At 37.4% G+C, this 21708-nt stretch overlaps 1 protein-coding gene across 2 annotated transcripts in view; it reads left to right on the forward strand.

Annotated features, from left to right (window-relative positions):
* Positions 1-21708, forward strand: part of LOC111565709 (collagen alpha-1(XIV) chain-like) — a 196114-nt gene that overhangs the window by 74703 nt on the left and 99703 nt on the right. For both annotated transcript variants that reach the window (XM_055013738.1, XM_055013739.1), the window contains exons 17-23: positions 476-608; positions 2032-2067; positions 3309-3451; positions 8773-8905; positions 10879-11001; positions 16215-16364; positions 20654-20770. In XM_055013738.1, coding sequence (XP_054869713.1) covers positions 476-608; positions 2032-2067; positions 3309-3451; positions 8773-8905; positions 10879-11001; positions 16215-16364; positions 20654-20770 — 835 coding nt within the window. The remainder of the gene's footprint in view (positions 1-475; positions 609-2031; positions 2068-3308; positions 3452-8772; positions 8906-10878; positions 11002-16214; positions 16365-20653; positions 20771-21708) is intronic.

Consider the following 21708-nt stretch of genomic DNA (forward strand, 5'->3'; position numbering starts at 1 on the left):
CCCAAAGTTTTATCACATCTTGAGGGTAACTTAGGAAACTCTTCCTGTTTGGTTTCTTCCAGCAAATATTGTAATAACAAATTAAAGGATGAATAAAAAGACCTAACAGCAGTTTGTGCAACACGGCATGACAAAATTTAATTAAGAAATGCAACAATGTGATGTTTTTATCTTATTCATTTATTTATTTTTACTAACTTAATTCTAAATGAGTTTAAATACAGAACCCTTTACTTATTATATTTTCACTGGCATTAATACTCTTGATGAAAAAGTCAGATATAAAAGACAAACTGACTGGTATTAAATTCCCATATGGTTGTAGAATTTTCAGTTTTGACAAGGACGAACTGGTAAAAACAGACTGTTTTTGGATCATATAAGCCAGCATCTTTTAAAAATCAGCTTGTGGAGAGGATATTATGTTGGAAATTAAATGTAATCTGAGAATTGTATCTGTGTTTCTCTTCGGTAGGTGGTCCTGAGTGGAAGTGACAACAGATATATACTGACTGGTCTCAGTCCTTCTACTGAGTATGAAGTTATGCTGACGGCGATTTTTAAAGATGAATCCGAGAGTGACACCGTGTCCGTCGTAGAGACCACATGTAAGTGACGGAAGATTGTGAGACTGAACGATTACTGGATTTCTAATCAAAATTGCAGTTTGAAATTGATGTAGGAATACATTGCAAAGGCTGCAATTTAGAGTATGTGACATGAAAATGAATTAGTTTTTGATCATCTTTTTTGCATCTGTCAGATTTTTTACTCACCGTTGACTCATTTTCCACAGCAATATAAAGTCCATCATCTCAATGAAAACAGCACAACTATGACTACAAGTAGAAAGATCATAAGAATGTGTCCTGAGCAGTATGACGCAGCTAGAATGACATTAATCATAAGATGAAGGTTTAACTTCTTTGAACAACAGTTTACAACACCTGGAAGCACTGTGTAAGACATTTTTCTAAATGCCCAAAGATGTTACAGATACTGGAGAAATAAATGGTGGCTCTTCATAAGTAGATATTTTACTACTTATGTTTTAATTTGTTTCTGTATGTGTGTCTTATCTGCTCTCTGTAAACACAGCCTGCAGTTCAAATGAGTGCATCTAAAAAGTTCCTGATTTTTACATTTTTTATGTGACTGCTGGTCACAACAGTCACTGACTTCAAGGTTGCACCAAGAAGCACAAAATTTTTAGTTTTTTTACAAAATGAGATAAGAGCTTTTTTCTTCTGCAAAATTTTATGACATGTCGAATAATGTGAGTTTGGTGAAATATCATAATTTTAAGCTAAGATTTGGTTATTTTTACAACTTAACCGCCCATCACACACAATTACTGAAAGGAAAGCTCGATATCCAATTGTTCTTTACATTTTTAGAGTTTCAGGCTCTGTCATTTTGGCATCTTTGTAGAGACAACATGCTTTTCAGATCTGTTGGCAGGTTTTAAAGTTCACAGAGTTAAATAATGGGACTAATCCTGCAGTTTTATTAATTCAGCCTGATTGAAACTTTCAGGTATAGTTTGTGCTTCCCCACTGATCAAGCAATACTACACTTTGATAGAGTTTGATTAGCAACATGCATTCACTTGACTCATTGACTCAGGTAGCTGTGGTATTTGCTCTGTTCTAATCAATACAAATCTTGAAAAAATTCGGCCTTTACAAGCTTTTTGAGTGATAATTTCCTCTCTGCTTGCTCTGATGTTAAAATCAGCCTGTGACTCCACTAATCTCCTTCACCAAAATGCTTCTGTCTGCTTATTACAGCAGGTCAGTGCAATCGGATGTTCATTTTAGCATCACAAAGTTAGCATCTCTGAGTCATAGTTCTGCGTGAACTCATTTGCATTGATTTGTTTGTCTCAGCTTATCTCCGAAAAGGAAAATCTATTTCACCATCAACGATTTGTTACATATTTCTGCCTAATTGGCTCAGTTATTGACACAGAAAGTTGTTGAGGAGAGTTTGTATCCAATTATCTGATTTATGCTCTCTCTATTTCCCCAGTGGGAAGGACAACAACAACTGCTACAACAACCACAGGTAAGATGTGTCCAAATTGCCAGGAGTGAAAGAATCACACTGTCCATATTAGACATGTAAAGAAAGGCCTGCAAAGATCACACTGGTTTAACATTGTACCATGCAACTTACTTTTTCATATTGTACTTGTGTTAAAACCTTAAGAGTGTTTCTTTAAGAAATTTCGCTAGCATGTGTCCAGTGGGCAGCAGGGTAATTTCACTTTCTTTGAAAATTTTTTCCCTTGCAGTGCAACTGGCCAAATTTTAATCATGGCTCTGGCCAAGGCATCTGTCAAGAAAGTCCATTGCCATTCAAATGTGAAAGGCTCCATTTGCTGCCAGTGCGTTGCTAATGTTGCCAAAGTGCAGCCGTGGTCCCACCAAATCCTTGTAGCAGAATTTTGGCCATTGTTGCGTATTTAGTTTCAGGAAGCAAAACCAGAATTACTAAGGAAAAAGTCAATGCTGTCTGTTCAATTCAAAACTGAAACACTGCTGATGATGCACCGTATGAACAAAATCTGTAAGATCTTTTGTGTTTTTATACGTCTCTTTACCAAGTTGGCTTCACCTAGAGACCAGAGTTCAAACTCCATTATCTCAGAGGCGGCTCAGAGGCCATCTGGATTGTGTTTCCTATGAGACGAAGGCTACAGCTAATTGATTCAGACCATTTTCTCCACTCACGGGTTTAAAAACTTAAAAAAGAAACATGTCTTCTTCACTTAAGTTTACTCACCGTTCTATAAACTCTAAAACAACACATCTGCTTTGTTTAAAACTCCAAGTGCTCCTGTGAAATTCACAATTTAAAGCGGTCGACTAAAAGACAGCCTCTGTTTTTAAAAATCAAGGCTGCATTATGAATGGAGCCTTCATGCTGATTTTCATCCAAACAGGTCTCCTTTGGTTTAAAGCCACGATTGAAACTGACGAAAGAACACAACAAACGTGAAGAACTTTTGCTTTGTTTCAAACTCCAAGCAGTGCTCTTGAGAAGTCTTGCTCTCCACAAGTCAGATTTAACTTTATTTTATCAGCCGGCATCACAGCAAACGGGGCACGTTGGAACTTTGACAGCAGCTGTTAGGATTTTCTTTTAGCACGGTGACATTTTGACTGACATTCGTTTTAATCCATGGTTTACCAAATCACATTAAAAGTGTGAAGAAAATTTAGTTTAAGCCCAGTTCTTATGACAGTTTTGGATGCATGAATGTACTCAGGACTGTACCTGTTGTCTGTGATCCGGTGTCACAGTGGCCCGTCAGGCTGTGAGGAACCTTCGGCTGACTGATGAGACCACACAGAGCTTAGAGGCTTCCTGGGAGCTGGAAGACCCCAGTGTGGAGCAATACAGGGTCTCCTACGTCAGTGTCAATGGTCAACATGGGGAGGAGAATGTGAGTAAATCACTGTTCCAGAAATTATTGAGAAATACAGATGTAGTGGTTTATGGACCATGTTCTGTAGTGGATCTATGGCTTTGTCCAATTTTAACTACTCACGTCTTTTAACCCTCCAAGCAGTTTGTTGACATTTTATTTGTTCCCGTCACAGTTTTACTCACTGTGGGCTCATTTTTTACTGCAATATAAAGTCCTACACCTCTATGGAAGCAGAGCAAGCATGAAGAAGAAGAGAGAAAACCCAAATGTGTCTTCTGTACAGTGGGGCACAGTGAGAACAACATCGATTCTAAAATGACAGTTAAATTTCTTGGATTACTTCTTTTACAGGAATTTGAAAAACACCTAGAATGACCATGTGAAACATTTTTCCAAGTGTCCACAGGTGTTACCAATACTGGTGAAAAAATAGTGGCTCTTCATACTACAGATATTTTTATTACGTCAAGTTTTACCTTGCTTCCATGCTTGTGTCTTATCTGCTTCCTGTAAACAAAGCCTGAAGTTAAGTCGAGTTCTTCCAAAACATCTTGATATTTTTTTTTTTGTCAGATGACTGTTGGTCGTAACGGAGTCATGAATGACTTCACCATTGTAGCAAGAAGCACCATTTTATTTTAGTTTTTCACAAATTCGGAGAACTCAGACTCAAAAGTGTCTTCTGTGCATTAGGGAACATTTAGAATTCCATAAATAAGTTTTAAAAAAGGAAATTTAATATTGCAAAATTAGAAAAAAAATGGAATCAACACTTACAATATGCTGTTTACATGTTACATTAATTTGTGATAAATCTGCCAGAGACTAGATGAGTTAAGCAAAAGTCAACATAACACGAAGCCTCACCAAGGTGATAGATTGAGCTAAAAAAAATCAACAACAATATTTGCCCTTCTTTTACCTTAAAAATCGAACAATAAGAATATTAGTATTGGTGTAATTAATTGTTTTTGCCTCATTTTTCACTGCAGTATAAAGTCCTGCACCCCAATGGAAACAGCACATCCATGAATAGAAATAGAGAGAACTCAAAAAATGTATTCTGAATAGAATGAAGTTACACTTTAAATAGTAGAACGAAAGGAAAATTTAATTTCTTTATGTATATTGCAACTGGGATCAACATGTTTAAGCTTTTTGGGTTTGTTTTCATGCTACATCAGAGACTAGATGAGTTTGATGGATCACAAAAGTCAACACAACATGAAGATGGTGAATTCAGCTAAAAAAACTGACAGTATTTATACTTCTGTTATCTAAAACGAATTAAGAATTCATTCTAATATTGGTGTTGCTAACTTTCTGGCCTCAGTTTTTAGGAGTTTGTTGCTTCCATCATAATTTGTACATTTTGGGCTCATTTTTCACAAACAAACAGCTCAGTCATGGCTAGAAGTAGAGAGAATTCAGAAATGCCTTCTGTGCAGTATGACACAGTTATAATATCATAAATCGTAAACAAGAAAAAACAAATGTTGAACTTCTTTGTTCTTTTTACAAACCTGGAATCAACGTGTACAACATTTTTCTACGTGCCCACAGGTGTTACAAATATTTGAAAATAAACGGTGGCTTTATTTACTGTAGATGTTTTAGTACTTACATTTGTACAACCCTGCAAATTCCAGAAAGATATTTCACCATTTTGAATGCATCCTGCTACAACTTGCTGTCACCTTGCATTTCTATATATTGTTTTTGAGCCTTGCTGCATTTATTTTATTGATCAAGTATACTTTATTTTCCTCTCAGCCTTTCTGCTTTGCTTCCATACCTGCCTTGGCTTTACTTTGCGTAAGTGCAGCCTGCAGTTCACCTGAAAATACACCAAATTTTTGACACGTGGCTGTTGCTTGCAGCTGAGTCACAAAGGGTTCACGGGTTCATGGGTTTTGTGACACACAATGTGCATCATAAAATCACTTCATTCTGAAATTATAAGTAAATGTGTAGCAGACTACCTTTAGAAAATGGTGCATTTATCAGAAGAGATATTTTCTCCCGAAGTGGGTATGTACATAACACAAAAACTAATAGGCTATGTAATTGAAATGCTGATTGCCCAGTGTTTTGAGTAATAGTATGATGGAAAATTGTAGTTTTGGCAGCATGAATGCCACTGCCATTTTGCAATATTCATAAATATAAACAACATCTGTCAAACTGCAGGAGAGAAAACTAATAGAGAAATAATTATCTGAACTGAAACATAGCAAAAACATTATGTTTATTTGGTGTATTTTTAAATGAGACGCGTAGAATAAATTGATTTTGCTAAAATACTATGATTTTAAGCTTAGATTTGGTTACTGTACTGTATATCACATATGATGCATTCAAAGACTGTCTTACAGTCAAAAAAATTGATGAATCTTTGTTTTTACAGTTTTCTTGCTCTGATAAATGATTATTTTGTATGTAGTATATAATTTTAAAAAAGAAACTTGCCTTTCGAACTTGCCTCCCAGTTTCGGAGATCAGAGGGTGAAGAATTATTTCAGTTTTTAAAGTCTCCCTCCTCTTGGGCCTTTGGATGCAGCTCTCAAACAAATGCATGTAAACACACAAAACCATCCGCTGAACATTGACTTTATGGAACAGACAACAGTGAACTTGTGTTAGGAGGAAGATCTTGGTTGTTTCCCATCTCCTGTTAACTGGACGACACTGCAGCGGTCAGCGTCGGGTCATTTGCTGCAGTCAGAAAGCTGATTACACTTTTACTCCTGGTCCACTCGCCCTCTCCTTCCTGATCCCTCCATCTCTTCTAAGAGCCCTTGAGCTCAGTGCCATGTACTGACCCTGATGCTCAGCACACACAGACACACAAATCGTGGCCATTCCTCTCCTCTCTATCTCTGTTTCCCCACTTCCTTTTCTTTCCTTTCGTCTTCTCTCTCGTCGCCTCCCCTAGCCCTCTCCTCCCCCCTCCTCCCTGTTTTAATTTCCCACCGTGGTGTCAGAGCTGCAGAAGATGGAGAGGCCGGGCCGGGCTAGAAGACATTCCATTATCTTTTCAGCAGCCATTTACCTCACTGGGAGCAGAGATGGAGGGCGGCAGAGAAAAGAGCAAGAGAAACAAAGAGAGGTGGAAAAAGAAACAATAGCTAAACAAAGGGGGAAGAAAGGCTTAAACCTGTCGAACAGATGAGGGATAAAGGTTGTTTCAGGTCACGCTTAAAAGTTTCAACGTGGATGTATGGGAGAGACAGATGGAGGGAAAAGATACGGTTTCATACAGAGGGGATTGATTATGTTTGATCATGTTATATTCCTGCTTTGATGCTGACAAGTGTTTCAGCACCTGTCACAGTGGACAGCTCCTTCCAGCTTCACCTGGACTAACCTTAACATGCCTTCCTCTGCTATTTTCTTTAATATCTTCATCTATTTCACAGACTCATTCAGGCTAACATTTGGCTGGAAATCAATGCTGTTAACGCAATAAAGAAAAGTTAGTCTTGTTTCAGAAATCAAACACTTTGATCTGAACAGACACATGAACATTAGAAGGCTTTCTGATGTGCGTATCAAGTAATGTTTTGCTTTGTAAGTTTGTTTATTTAATAAGGCGCAGGAAAGAGCTGACTTTTATGTTCACAGTTTGTGGGAGATTCTCATGTAACTTAGACCTTGTCCACCCTAATACAGATATTTATCTAGATCAGGGGTGTCGACCTCATTTTAGTTCAGGGGCCACATGCAGCCCAATTTGATCTCAAGTGGGCTGGACCAGTAAAATCATGACATGATAACCGATAAATAATGTTTTAGTGAAAAAAATAGTACATTCTGAAAATGTTCACATTTGATGACTGTTTACACAAAACATTAACAAACTGAAATTTCTTTTTTAAAAAAAGGTGAAATTTTAACATTATGGGTAAACACACTGTTACCAAAAATGTTCCAGGCACGTGCTTATTACACAAAGGAACTATGGGCATGCACCGCCTGAAATGTAACATCAAAATTTTCTCAAGTTTCCATTTTTGTTCACATTGTTCACATTTTTACACACAACCTGAAGAAGGTAAGAAGGAACCCAAGACTGCATTTTTGTGTCGATAAGAAGCCTAAAATATGTAGAGGACAATATTTGTTTTGCAAAATATATTTATTAGTCTGAACAAAGCTGGAGTTGTTTAAGTTTAAATTATTTTAAATAATAATTTAATGATATATATCATTATTTAGACAACACAATCTCCACTTTGACCTGTGTTAGACAACCTTCATCAGTGTGCTCAGTTGGCATGGTACTGAAATATTCTGTACTTTTCATTATTCTGAACTAGGGATGCACGATATTAGATTTTTGCAGATATTTGATACGCCAAACTCATTTTGGCCGATTGCCAGTCGTGATATATGCACATAGTTTTTCAACCTGACTGCAAAGAACATCACGTCTCTCCTGTAATAGAATTAATATACTATTATGCCAGATCTTATTGTGATGACCCACTGGCAGGTATAGCTATGAAATGCAATGTTGTTCAAATGTACACATCCACTGGAAATGGGAGGAAAATTGTTTGAAATTACATGCAAAGTGTCCTGCATGCATTTTTGTATAACAGTTTCAAATATAAGTGTAAACCTTCTGCCTGCCGATGTTGATTTTCAGCTGATTTCTGACATATTTTAAAGCGTTAATCAGTTGATGCCGATCGTGCATCTGTATTCTGAACACTTTAAGAAGAACAAATTGTGATGCTTAATATTCAGTGCTCAAGACAGCATGAATGAGAAGTCATTAAAGTGCTCAGAATAATGGAAAGTTTGAACTCCTGTGGTAACCAGGTTGTTTCCATTGTCAAGAGTGAAAAATCAGTCTCATCCTTAGATGTGTTTTCAGACTGTAAAATATCAACATCATGATTATTAGCTTATGGTTGACGTCATGTACAGAATACTGTTTTTTAGATGCCAGTGTGTTTTGTTAGAAATGGTTAGATAGAATTGTTAATTATTTATACAAAGGAACCTGAACAAACATGCAGTTAAAGAACAAACTTCAGCACTTATAAATGAGCAGTAATGGCTTTTTTCCTCAGCTCTTCTCTGCCTCACTTTTGGCATCAACTGACTTTATCGACTAAACTGAAGCAAGCAGCATTCTTGTGCTTCAGATCTTAAGATATAAGCAGCATTTTGCAGGTACTTTCTGTTTCCAAGCAGCAACAGATTCTATATCCAGGCTGCTACATATAGAATCCGTGTGTGTGTGTGCAGAGCTCAGTGCTGCTTTAAAATTCCCTGTACAGTCTTTAAACGTACCTGAATGTTTCTGTGTGTATGTGTGTGTTTAGGAGTTGGTCCATGGTAGTCAGAGGAGAGTGTTGCTGGAGCCTTTATTAGCAGACACCCAGTACAAAGTGATAGTCACACCGGTGTACAGCGATGGACAAGACGGCATCAGCGTCTCTGCTTTGGGTTCCACATGTAAGAAGAACAAACCACCAGTACACACATACACACACACACACACACTTCTCTGAATTTTAACCCACCGCAGGGTCAACTCCAGGTTTCACTGTTTTCACTATGCAAAGCTCCCAGCTCAGGAGCTCACATGCGACAAACTTGAAAAGTCGATGGCGATGAAATTTTATTGCAGCAGGTCCAGTGTTCATTTGCGTTGCATTAATTCCGCGTTCCTGGAGGAGAATACCAATTAAAGTGATGACAAATGCAATGCATTCCTAATTGTCTTAATGAAGGTCGCTCATAATTACAGCAGCTCCTTTCATTAATGAGACGATTAAATTATTTTGCTCGGCTCTAATTGATTTTCTATTCTATTCTGTTGATTAGCACTTCTGAGCGGCTGGTGACCGTCTCCTCGTTGCACAGAGAATTGAAATGTCAGATGAAATGTGTCGTCTTTTCAGAAGAGACCACTTTAGCTCACTGTGGTGCAAATAAAAAGCTCCACTTAGCTGTGACAGTAGCGCAGTGATAGATCAGAGACCAGGAGTTCTTCATGTACCGAAGTCACATCACGGCTGGATGCTGAGCTGAAATACTTTTACAGAACTTACTGAAATATGTCTAAAACCTGGAAAAGCTGCTCAGACTGATACTCTTCTTTATAGCTGCAATGAATGACAAAGTAGAAATTAATCAACAGCTATTTTAATATTTAATTAAATGCATTTTTAAGGGAAAACTGACATGTTTTGGGAGGACATTTAACTCTTGTTAGGACAAAATCGCCACTTTGATGTCAGCTTTGACGTTTTTCACTGTTTTCTGACATGTTTTTATCACTAAACACTTACTTGATTAATCAAGAATGTTAATGGTCGATTATTCATCAAATAAAACAATAGTTTAGTTTAGCCCAACTCTTCTTTACTTGTTTTTGATTGAAATAATAATTCAGATAGTTTTGATTATATCTCTTTAGCATAAACATAAATAAATATTGAAAACTTGCTGTCTTTTGCTAAAAAAAAAAGTAAAAATCTGCAAAAAGATATTTCTTTGTTTTATTGAGAAGAAAGTTACTGAACTGGATGCAAATATGTAAATTTGTATGAATGAGATTAGATCAGCGCTACTCAACTCATTTGTTGTAATAAGCACCCAGCTGCCATTGACTGTTTTTCAATGTAATAAAATTATTTCCGCTCAAATTTACTGAAATGTTTCGTTTTGATATTAAATTTTTGTCTCTTGACTTTTACAAAGTTTAAGACTCCTTCCGGTGAAAATCAAGTTCACATGTCCATATATTGTTTAATATAAGCTAGAAGACTCATAAGTGAAATACAGTCTCAAAAACACAGATTCAGATTTCCAGGGTTTAATATATAACAAACCCAAGTAAGCAATCCTGTCACCTGGCAGGAAGAGCTTTTTCTCCTTCAGAATCCTTTAACGCTTCATGTTTGAGCAAAGTCATAGATGAGAGGCAGGTACTTCATTTTTGAGGAAGTAATGCATTTTAAGGCAGAAAATGATCATTTTTGTGGAAAAAGCTTCTAAATATGCAATTTTGATACACCGAGATAAGCTTTTAGTGATTTAATCAATGACCTCAGATAGACTTTAATTAGCAAATAAAAAATTTCAAAGAAAGATGAGTTTTGGGGCTTTCACCGTTAACTGATTTCATCTGATAAATATAGTAACTGACCACTGGCCTTCTGTCGTTTTGCAAAAATATCTCCCAGACAAAGCAAGTTGAGTATCTCTGAATTAAGGTGTTCTGCAATAGAAAGTTTGACCCTTACGGTAAAACTTGATATTCAGCTGTCGCTTGTACAGTCAGAACACATTACGACCTCCACAGCAGAGGACTCTTTGTCATTTCACTGTTTTGCCATACATATTTATATATTTTTTTTATCTAAACTTAAATCGATTTTTGAGAAGCTTTTCCATATTCTGACTTTGTCTTGTTTTGGCAGTGCCGCTCTTGTCTCCTGAAAATATTCGTGTGTCAGAAGAGTGGTACAACCGCTTCAGGGTCACCTGGGATCCACCTCAGTCTCCAGTACAGGGCTACAGGATCGTCTACCAGCCTGTCTACGGTACACAACCACACACACACACACACACACACACACACACACACACACACGTACACACACATACACACTCACACACAAACACAGACAAAGGTACACACTACAACTAATCTGTATGTTCCAAGCAACCACCTCTGGGCTCATAAATGAAGCCAATACAGAATTGACAAGCTGCAGTTCTTCAAATGACCACTTGAGGCTGTCTCCGAAAGCAGCTCAATCCTCATTGACCCCCATGGTAAAATGATCCCCATGTCATTTAAAATGACAACTCTATTAGGGTGTAATTTGATAACTCACCTGTTGAAATAGTTTTAAGGCTGAAAATTATGCATAATTATTGGAATAATTAATAGAATCTGTTAGTAAATTATTTAACCATCTACTTCTGTCTGAAACCAAGGACCCAGTATTGAAAATGTAAAAACACGAATGTTGTAACTTGGTTGTAATTTAAACTGTGTGAGAGGTGAAAGCTTACAGGTGTCTTGACAAAATCACAGTACACACTTGTAGTCATGTAGATAACAATTCACTCTTATCCAGAGAGGGAGGGTTTTGTTGCTCCGGTGCAGAAAACCATAAGTGGCAACCTGAAAAATCATAGAAAAATTAAACCACTGTGGATCCGGCAGTTCCTGAAATGTCCACTTGAGGCTGTCTCTGAAAGCAACTCAATTCCCATTGACCCTCATGTTAAAATACTCAACTTAAAGCACAAATAAACATGTTTTAAAGCCTTGTGCAAAAATAGTTTTGGTCTTTTCAACTAATTTCCCCGTTCATGACAGCTGTACTGGGGTGTTTTTTTTTTGTTTGTATTTTTTTAGATAATTCCCCTGTTTTAATTTTATTAAGGCTTAAAACTATACAAAAATAACGGCAAATATAATTTGTAAGTAATTTTAAATTACTTATCCATCTACCTCTGCCTGAAACCCAAAGACCCAGCATTTAAAAATGTAAAAACATCCCGGTTGTAACTTGTTCATAACGTAAACTCTACCAGTGTAAGAAGTGAAAGCTTTCAGGTGTTCGACAAAATCACAGTAAATACTTGTAGTCAGTAGATAACAATTGCTATGCACTCTTATCCATAGAAGGTTAGTTTTGTTGCTCAGGTGCAACAGGCAGCAATCTGAAAAAAACATAGAAACATGAAGCCACAGTGGATCCTGCAGTTCCTCAAATGACCACTTGAAGTTGACTCCAAAGCAACTCAACCCCTAAAGACCCACTTGTTAAAATACTCACTTTTACAGAAGGAATTAACATGTTTTGAAGCCTTGTACAAAAACGGCTTTAGATTTAAAAAAAAAAAAAAAACAACAAACTAATTTCCCCATTCATGACATTCATATTGGATGATAATCTATGATATAATTAAAAACATAAACCAGTACCAGTGTGAGAAGTGAAAGTTTACAAATTTTCGACAAAATCACAGTAAGTACTTGTAGTTAGTAGATAACATTTGCCATGTACTCTTATCCAGAGAAGGAGAGTATTATAGTTAAGGTGCAATAAGCTGTAATCAAGCAGCAACTTGAAAAAACATAGAAACATGAAGCCACTGTGGAGCCTACAGTTCCTCAAATGACCACCTGAGGTTGGCTTCAGAAGTGAGTCCAACCTAATTAACCTCCATGTTAAAATACCAAACTTTACTATTTACAGCCTAGTACAGAAAGTGCTTTTGGTCTTTCCAACTAATATCCCCTCTCGTGGCAGCTCTACTTGGGAGAATTTTAATATAACTCAGCTGTTTAAATTGTATTAGGGCTATAAATTATGCATAATTATTGGCTGCTTTGAGTGACAGGGGGATGCCACCACAGGACAGTTCACGTCCCGCCTCGACTCCACTCAAGCTTCACCTCAATGCTAATTTTTGGATTAGGTGGGAGTTGGGAAGAGTCAGAAACTGTCAACATGGCATCAAGAAGGATTTGTCCAAATTTATATACAGTCTATGGTATAATCAGCAATATAGTCCTGTGTGGATCCTTTCCTCCATCTTGTTTTTTTTCTTGTGATGGTTTTTATTAGCATAGAAACACAAAAAACAGACACACATGCTCATTTTGTTAAATTACACCTCTGTGTTTTAGATTCACACACACACCCAGTGATGACACCCATCATTTGGTAACTGCCAGTTGTCAAGAACAAGAGTAGTTTCCTTTTCTTTTATATGTGCTTTGCCCTGAGCCCTGCATAGCCTCATTCAAACATACTAATCTGCTTGTCATACGAAGATAATAGCTGAAAAAACAAACTCTCGGGGTGTTTTTGGCTTTCCTGATAGCATCTTCTTAGTTTCTTAAACAGGAAGCTCGAAGCTCCGAGGAAAATGTCAGCAATCCAGCCCTTAAATAAGGCCTAACCTTCCTCATTTATTCTTTGTCTTGAATCATCATCAAAAGCCCATTTTCACTGTTCTGCTGCTTCTCTAGTGCTAATTGATTCATCTTTCCAAGACAAGGCTCCAGCCTTTATAGTTTCCATGTCTGTTTTTAGTCATCTAAACAGAATTACTGAGTCTCTGAGGATCCAGCTTCAAGAAGACAGGCTGCATTAATCTGATTTTAGGAGTTAAGTTGAAGAGAAATAAATTTCACCAGGCTGCTGTTTTCACCGTGAGAATCTTGGTACGTGGAGGGAGGAAAAGTGCCTGCGTTTGCAAATACTCGCACACACACATATACACACCTCCTTTGCAGAAACACAGCCACAATATACTTAATGTAAGCATTAACCCACTCAGTGTAGCAAATAGGTTCAATGTATACACACACAAAGACACAGCCTGTTTCCCATGAAGCACTATTCCAGTGTGTTGGGTTGTAGAGATAATTGCTGCTCTTCCTTTATTCTTCAGATTTTTTTCCCTTCTTCTTGTATTGCTTTTGTTTAAATTTTAATTTTGCCCTTTAATATTTGTGTGCAGGGTTATTATTTTGCAAAGCAGTTTGTAGCAGCTGTTTGGAAAAGCTGCATTAATGAAGATTGTTATTATAGCTGTGTTTTATTTTAGTAGCCCTCATAAAGTTTGCGTGTGTGTGTATGTATGTAGTCCAGGAAATCAGCAAGACACTATTTATAGCAGAAAACTAGTCATAGCTCAGTGAGACTTTGTGTACAAATGTGTGTAAGCACAGGTTTTTTATGCGAGTTTGTGTATGTGTGAGATAACTGGAAATGCCAATAATGTACCTGACAGGCTGCAAATTCCTTGGCATGGATGAAGTTTGCTCTAGAAACTTGGAGGAAAGGATCTGGTTTCTACTGCTAACAAACAACCAATGTATTCAAACAGAAAGGATCGATCATTAATAGACATCTGTAAAGGTTTTTGGTCTCTCTATCCTATTTTAAACACAATAGATCTTGAGCCTCTGTCATTTGTGTTTGCTAGGTGCTATCTAAAGATACAGGACGGGGTTGATCAGGCTCGTGTCAAGTTTCAAAATTGGGAAAGACAAATTTCACTGATTACACTCAATCTCAAGATCAGAAACTGGCAATGCGAGATCTAAGGTTGTTCCCATGTATTTATTTTTTGCACCCTTTAGTTAGGTTCCCTTCATGCTCTTTTTTCTTTTCACCTGGAGCTGGCTAAAATATATTTAGGTATTCTATTTTGTTTATTTTTTCCTCATCTTACTGTTACCTCATCTGGACTCCCACACGCTCTCAGCAGACTTATTCAAAAATTGCTTTTCACACTTTGGAGCAACTTATCTTTTTTGGTTGTTGGCAGTTAGAAAAATAACTCCAGGCTCTTTAGACGAGGCCTACCTCTTGACCACCTTCACTGTGGTGGTGGACTATCTATAAAAATGCAGAAACCCTCCAAGATGTCACCCACAGGTTTCCTGAACAGCGGTTTTGAAGTTCAGTTTGGTTGCTCTGGCCATTAGCATCTTTTTAGAACCTGACTCCACTTAACTACTGGCTGGTCCTAAAATGAGCAGTTAGGTAGAGCATTAGTGAAGATGAGGTGGGCCATACAAAAATCCCTGAGTCATGATCTGTTCTATGACTTTACTCACCTGGCACCCTTGATTATGCATAACTTTAAGTCTCAAAATTTAAGACATAGGGTTGCCAATTGCCAACTTTTCAGTTTTCAAATTGGGACAGTTTACATTGGTGACCAAAGCACCACAGAGACACTCTTACAACAATAGGTCCTTTCATTGAAACAGAGGTGGATGGTTTAATGGCTTAAAAAACTCACCAGCAGATTCTATCAGCTAGCGTTAAATTTAGCTCCACAAGCTGAATGATAATGCTGCCTTTGGTTTACTTTTAAAAATTTGTCCAAGTTTACTTGTTTTGAAGTGTCTTAAATGTGCGTTACATGGCTGGAGTCAAAGACTTTTAAAAGACTGAGGCTAAAACTACATGTCAGAGGCAAAAAGTCAGCATCCTTATGTCACTGTAGACAACACACAATCAGACAAACTATATTGTTCTTGTGTTGAAATGTAGCAACATATCGTATGCCATTCTAACTAACCCTGGATGCTTAGTTTAAATGCTTCCATGTATTTTCAAACTGTATGTTTTCACTTTTAGCTTTAGTGCAAGGCTTTTAGGATGGTAAGTGTTTAGAAAATAACCATCTTAAGTCATATACTTCATGTGAAAAATGGAGCCCAGCCTCTCAGAAAGTGAAACTGTTTAATTTCCTTAAACCTTCATTCTTTCTAATGGCCAGCAGGGGGCCATTTCTATAGAAGTCAATGAGAAAATGATCCTATTTCTTACTTGAATGCTACTTCAGTAAACATTTTGCTTTTGAGTTTTTATTTTCACATCTACATCAATACAGCATAAAGGATAGTCCCGTTTAGAGGAAGATATACGATAAAGCAGGCTATCTGCTGTATCACTGTGTGCCGAGGCCTTCATGTTCAGTTTCAAAAGAGCAAGATGGTGGCAGCCAAATGCCAAACTCTGCTTTCAAACAGAGTCCACAAGCCAATGGATGATGTGACAGTCACTACGTCCAAATTTTATTTACAGTCTGTTAGCTTTGGTTGGGTTGCAAATCTTATCTCAAAAAGTTTCAAATTCAAACAGAATTATAATGGTTTTACCGCATCCAGATGTTTGGTTTTGTGTTTATTTATGTTTGTACTGTGGCTGAGTTTTCTCATTCTCAGTGTTTTTATTCTGTACTTATGTGAATATGTTTCTTTTCCCAGTGCAAGGTCCAGTTTTGGAGCAAACAGTGGATGAAGAGGTGAACTCTGTGCTCCTCCTCAGTCTGCTTAGTGGGACCGAGTACAGCGTCCAGGTGACAGCTTCTTACCCTGCAGGACAAAGTGAACCTCTGCTAGTGAATGCCAAGACATGTAAGCATCCTTATTATGCCTGCAAAGAACACTCGCTTTGCTGTAAGAGCCGTTCTTAAATGGTGGATGTGATACTGGATTGCAGAGGAAATCATATTATCCCTCATAGAAATGAAACTGTCTCCCTCACAGTTGTAGAAAAATATTGTGTATTGAAAGACTTGGAATGGAAAACACTGTCTTGGTGTTGGTTTGCCAAGTCGAAAAGGTCAATAATAGGAGTACGACTTACGAGCACAAGCAAACATAAATTAAACTGGAACTTTCGCTGAGAATAACCTGATCTGCTTTTGGAAAGTCAGACCAAATTTCAAAGTAAGTCATTCCCAATTGAGCTATAATTGGAACATCATTACCTGAAGTTTTTGGTCTAAATTTGCCACAAAGGACGACGTCGGCATCAGAAAGCGGAGACAGAGGCAGCAGAAAAAGCAAAGTAGTTTAAGGAAAGTGAGAAAGGTACAACATGCATATTAAATGGCTGCTGATAGCGTGCGCTCTAATGTCCATTGAGACTTTAGCAAACAGACAGAGAGACAGAAGAATATTAATATTTCTCAGTCAGACAGTGTGAACAATCCCCTTCGCATATAGATTTGGTATCAGCAGGTGCAGTAAGACCTTTAATACCTCTCTCATCTTAAACAAATAGACCGAGAAAATGAGAGATGGAGAGAAAAAGAGAAAATGTATATTCTGCACATCTACATTAATGTGCATGGATGTTGGCGATTTTTGTCTTTTGTCTGTAAATCTGCTTCGGCAGACTCAGCACAGTCATTTTTTGCCAAATATTTGTGTTGTCTCTTTAGCTTTCTGACTTTATAATCGTGTCTTGGTGTGTGTGGTTTTCAGAAAACTGCTGCATCATCCCTTACTTTAAGACCTATTGTTGTCTTTTGGGCTTATAGTCTGATTAGCCAGAAGGGACTCGCCAAATAGTGGGATAAAAACAAATATTCTTTAATTTTAATAGCTCATGAATTTCACATTAATGTACTCTGCAAAGAGACATTTTCACCTCATTTTTCTTTCTTTTTCGAGAACTAGTTCCCTTGAACTTTGAAGCAAAATGCTGAGAAGCAAAATGTTGATCACTTAATCAAATTGTTTCACACATAATCTGCAGTCTAAGGCTTTTGATACACAGATTTTTTTTCTTTTTTTGTTAATTTGTGCCTCAGTGATATGCCATCCTTCATCTGTTCTTTAATCATACCCCTGTAGGATGAGTTACAGCTCCCTCATGCCAGCCTGTCGCTATAAAGCTCTCATAGTGAAAGATGGTTTCATAAGGAGGGAAAGATAAAATACAAAGCATTGACATGTAGATTTAACAACCTTCCATCTTTAAACTTAACACTCTGGTGCTGGTGTGGCATCAGATTTAACAGGAACCGTGAACTCGTGAACTTTTATCAACTTCATCTAAGAGTTACTTTCCATTTTTTCTTCCACATCTGTGTGTACAGTGACAGTATAGAGTGCTGCATTGCCATTGTTTTTTCTCTGTTGCTAGCTGGGGATTAAGAAAATGGCTCATCTCTAAATATTCAGCGCAACATATTCGCTATCAGATGCAATCAATTCCCAGGGCGGTGATATATTTTCAGATGTATCAGATTTTCCCATGTTACATGGGGTTTAGTTAAATCCATTGTCCATATTTTTACTCTACGCTGAAAGATTTATTACAGGGGAGGCATTCAGTCATTTGTCATTCTAATGAGGTGGATATAGTAACATATTTCCCAGGGTACGCTGGATTCATCGCAGCCTTATCATGGGAACTAACTGGCATGTTTGCACCGATAAATTACACTAAAATGTTGCATAGAAATCTAATTATTTATACCTAGAGGACCACTGAATGAAATTAAACTGTTTCCTCCAAATGAAGTTTCCTGTGGTTGGTGTTGTAGGTGCAGGAGCTCAGGTTTACAGTGAGTTTACATTGGACTGCTCGAGAAGTTGAATTTGCACAATGCAGAAAAATTAAATATGTTTTTTTTTTTGTTTTTTTTTTTTTAGGAAAGTAGGGAGGCATGATTAGAAACAGGAAGAATCAAGTAAATTGCCCATATTTTTGCATATGACTAGAAAATGAGGTCCATTTCAGACTTTCCTATTGATCGCTGGTAATTTTTCTGTGCAGGCATGTCGTATTAAATTTATTTAGAGTAAACATCAGCCTAACATAGTGTTTATATCTATGAATGGACCCATATGTGCAACAGCAACAGATTACATGTGTTCATGTGTACATCTATGCATGCTTCTGAATGTTTTATGTCTCTGTGTGACAGTTTGTGTGTGTCTTTGCATATTATTGAAAGGAATAATAAGTTGTCATATGCATTATTCACTGGTGTTTAAAATAAGCCACCTGCCATATGGTCCCAGCATAAAATCTCCATTTACTGGCACAAGAGCCAAGTCTATTTTGTATCATCAGCAAATTCTGTTAACAAGGGAGGAAAGAACAAGAGAGAGAGAGAGAGAGAATGAGAGGAAAACACAAGACAGAGTGGCTCTTGGGAGGTTTACTTGCCTATAGTCCACTGAAATCTCTCTGGCAAACAAGTTTCAGCTATTTAAATTGCTTGTGGTGTTTTGCATTTTGCTGCCTCATGCTTCACTGTTTCTCCACCAGACACATCAAGCCTGACTAATTTGATGACTTTCTGATTGGTTGCTGCAACCCATAACTTTAACCTCATAGCAGAACAGGTGCTCACTGCTGTTGCAAAACTTTAAACCTCATTTCCAAGAAAAGTCTGCACTACTTGCCACAAGTTGGTCACTCTGTTAGTGCTTTAGAGACACATTTTAAAGTATAGTTGCTATGCGTCCTTGCATATTGCCATTTTAATTTCCAAATAAGTGTGATGACATTTCTCTCAAAGTAATTCACTTGATGATACAAGATTTGTCACAACTCAACTTAAAAGACCAAAATTAACATGCACTATAGCCATAATGATTTTAATTGGGTTTGTTCATGATCAGTGGCTGTAACAAATTTAGCCAGAGCATCTGTTTGTTGATGTTTGAATCTCTTGCAATGGAAATCTTTGGGTGTCTAGTGGGTGATAAAGTAAAGTGAGTTTATAATACTAATAACAATGATAATGATGCTGTGAGAGATCATCTGGATACCCAGAAGGCAATGTAGCAACAGTTAAGATTAAGTTAAAACATTATTTGTTATTAAATTAAAAGGCTACAGAAGCAAACATGCAATATATCAGTATTAATGAATTCAAGTAAAAAAGTAACACAAAACAACACTTAATGGTCAAGTGAAATCATGTCAAATCATCTTTTTTTTCATCTAAGACATATAAAACAACAGCCGTCCACCCAAAGTGCTCTCCGGTAATGAAATAAGATTAGGATTATGAATTTACTGAATAAGTTTAAATATTAAGATCCTCTGGCGTAGTTTATTATCTAAGGTAAAGACCCTACATTATGATATAAAATACAGATTTACCTGAATAAATTTAATATTAAGATTAAAACCCTATAACACTATATACTCTGAAAAATTGTTTAATTTAGATTATTGATTAGGTTTAGGGCCTCAGAAATTACACGAAAGCTAATAAATCCAAAGAATTTCTATGCACGAGCATAGAAAAAGTCATCAGTTGGATGTTGCAACTGACTTTTCATAGGAATAAACCTCCAACAGAACCAGGCTCAGGTAAAGAAGATACCTGCCTCGACTGGCCAAGGTGAGGGTGAAGAGGATAGCAGATAGAAACAGAAAAAAATTAAGACAACATAAACACTGGACAGGCTGTTGAGACCAGAAACTCCAGTTTAGACCTGTGCAGCTACTCATAAGCTTCCACACGGTCGAAATATCCAACATCACACTTATGCAGATGACACAATGATATATCTTCCTCTGAGACCTGGCGACCTAAGAAGCCTAACTGCTTTAGATTGTGTCCTGGATGTCAGATGTCGAATGGCACAATATTTTCTTCAACTTTACAACTTTAAATCAGAAATCATGTTTTTCAATCCCATAAACTGTGTCAGTCTCGTGGTTTCTTGTCAACCAGTGTGACGTGTGTTAATGATTAAAGGATGCCAGAAAATGTAACAGTTTGTCAGAAAGCAGTTTACTGATTGATGTGTCAGTGAACGCTGTTGGGTTTTCATGCGTCCTTTGATAGATTCTCTAATTGCACATCAAACATCAGCAACTGATTTTGTCTGCTCAGTAATTTAAAAAATAGACAATAAATCTGTCATTTGTCTAACTCTCTTTCCAGTGTTCCTTGGCGTGTCTGGCTTGTCAACCTACCAGTTGCGACCCAACAGCATGTGCGTTCAGTGGCAGCCTCTTCTTCATGCTACTTTATACAGAGTCTCCATACAGTCCACACTCAGTAAGTACAATAACCCGAATAAGAGTGCGAGCCAGAGTTTGCATATGTGTTTTATTTATGTGAATGTGCAAGTTATAATCACAGTCCTCAAAGTTGGTGAAACAGTTCATTAGTTTGAATTTTTTTGCCTTTTATGTAAGAATGTGACACCAAACTTGCAGCTCACTCCACTTTAGCTCAACTGACCAACCTCTTCTGAGGTCGGATTAACTGAAATATGGTCTGGATCCACTTTTTATCTGTCAGAAACAAGAATATCTTCAGACAAAAGTTTAATTTAGACATATTTTCTCCAGAAAGAAGCAGTTGTCTTATGTACAAACAGACAGTCGCCCTGCTAGCTGTTCTCACCAGTCATCCCCACTATTCCACCGTTCAATGTCAGGCTTTTGCCAGCTAAGTGGCTGGAATACAATTCAGTCGGTAAATCAAAAGCTTTACTAGAGTCGTGACATTTGGTGAGGTGGTTGGATTCCGACTCCGTGTTCCCTTATAGATTTACAATCTGTCCTCGTGAAAACGTCTTCTCCGTTCATTATTAACACAAAGACCAGTCAGCTCTCTGTTATGTATGTGTGTGTGTGTGTGTGTGTGTGTGTGTGTGTGTGCACGATGGTTACATGTGTATTGGTTACGTACACCTTTCGCAGCCATCTGGATTCACATTGATATGAGCCTCGGAGGAAATAAGTGTTATATATTTCTGTCATTCTCGCATGGTGGCGGGTTTTGTTGTAGAAGATATTCATAAATCTCTCTGTTTGCAGACAGTGAGGGAGATATGATACGCGCAATAAACGGCATGGGAGAAAACCGCTCTGAGAGTTGCACATGCCAGAAATAAAGGGAATAAAGAGACAGCGCATGACCTTTCAGAGGCTGTTTAATGCACAGATCAGTCAGTTAATCAATGGGAAAAAGGGCGACAGGAGGAGGAA

The sequence above is a fragment of the Amphiprion ocellaris genome, chromosome 9 (genome assembly GCF_022539595.1).
Source record: "Amphiprion ocellaris isolate individual 3 ecotype Okinawa chromosome 9, ASM2253959v1, whole genome shotgun sequence".
NCBI lineage: Eukaryota > Metazoa > Chordata > Actinopteri > Pomacentridae > Amphiprion > Amphiprion ocellaris.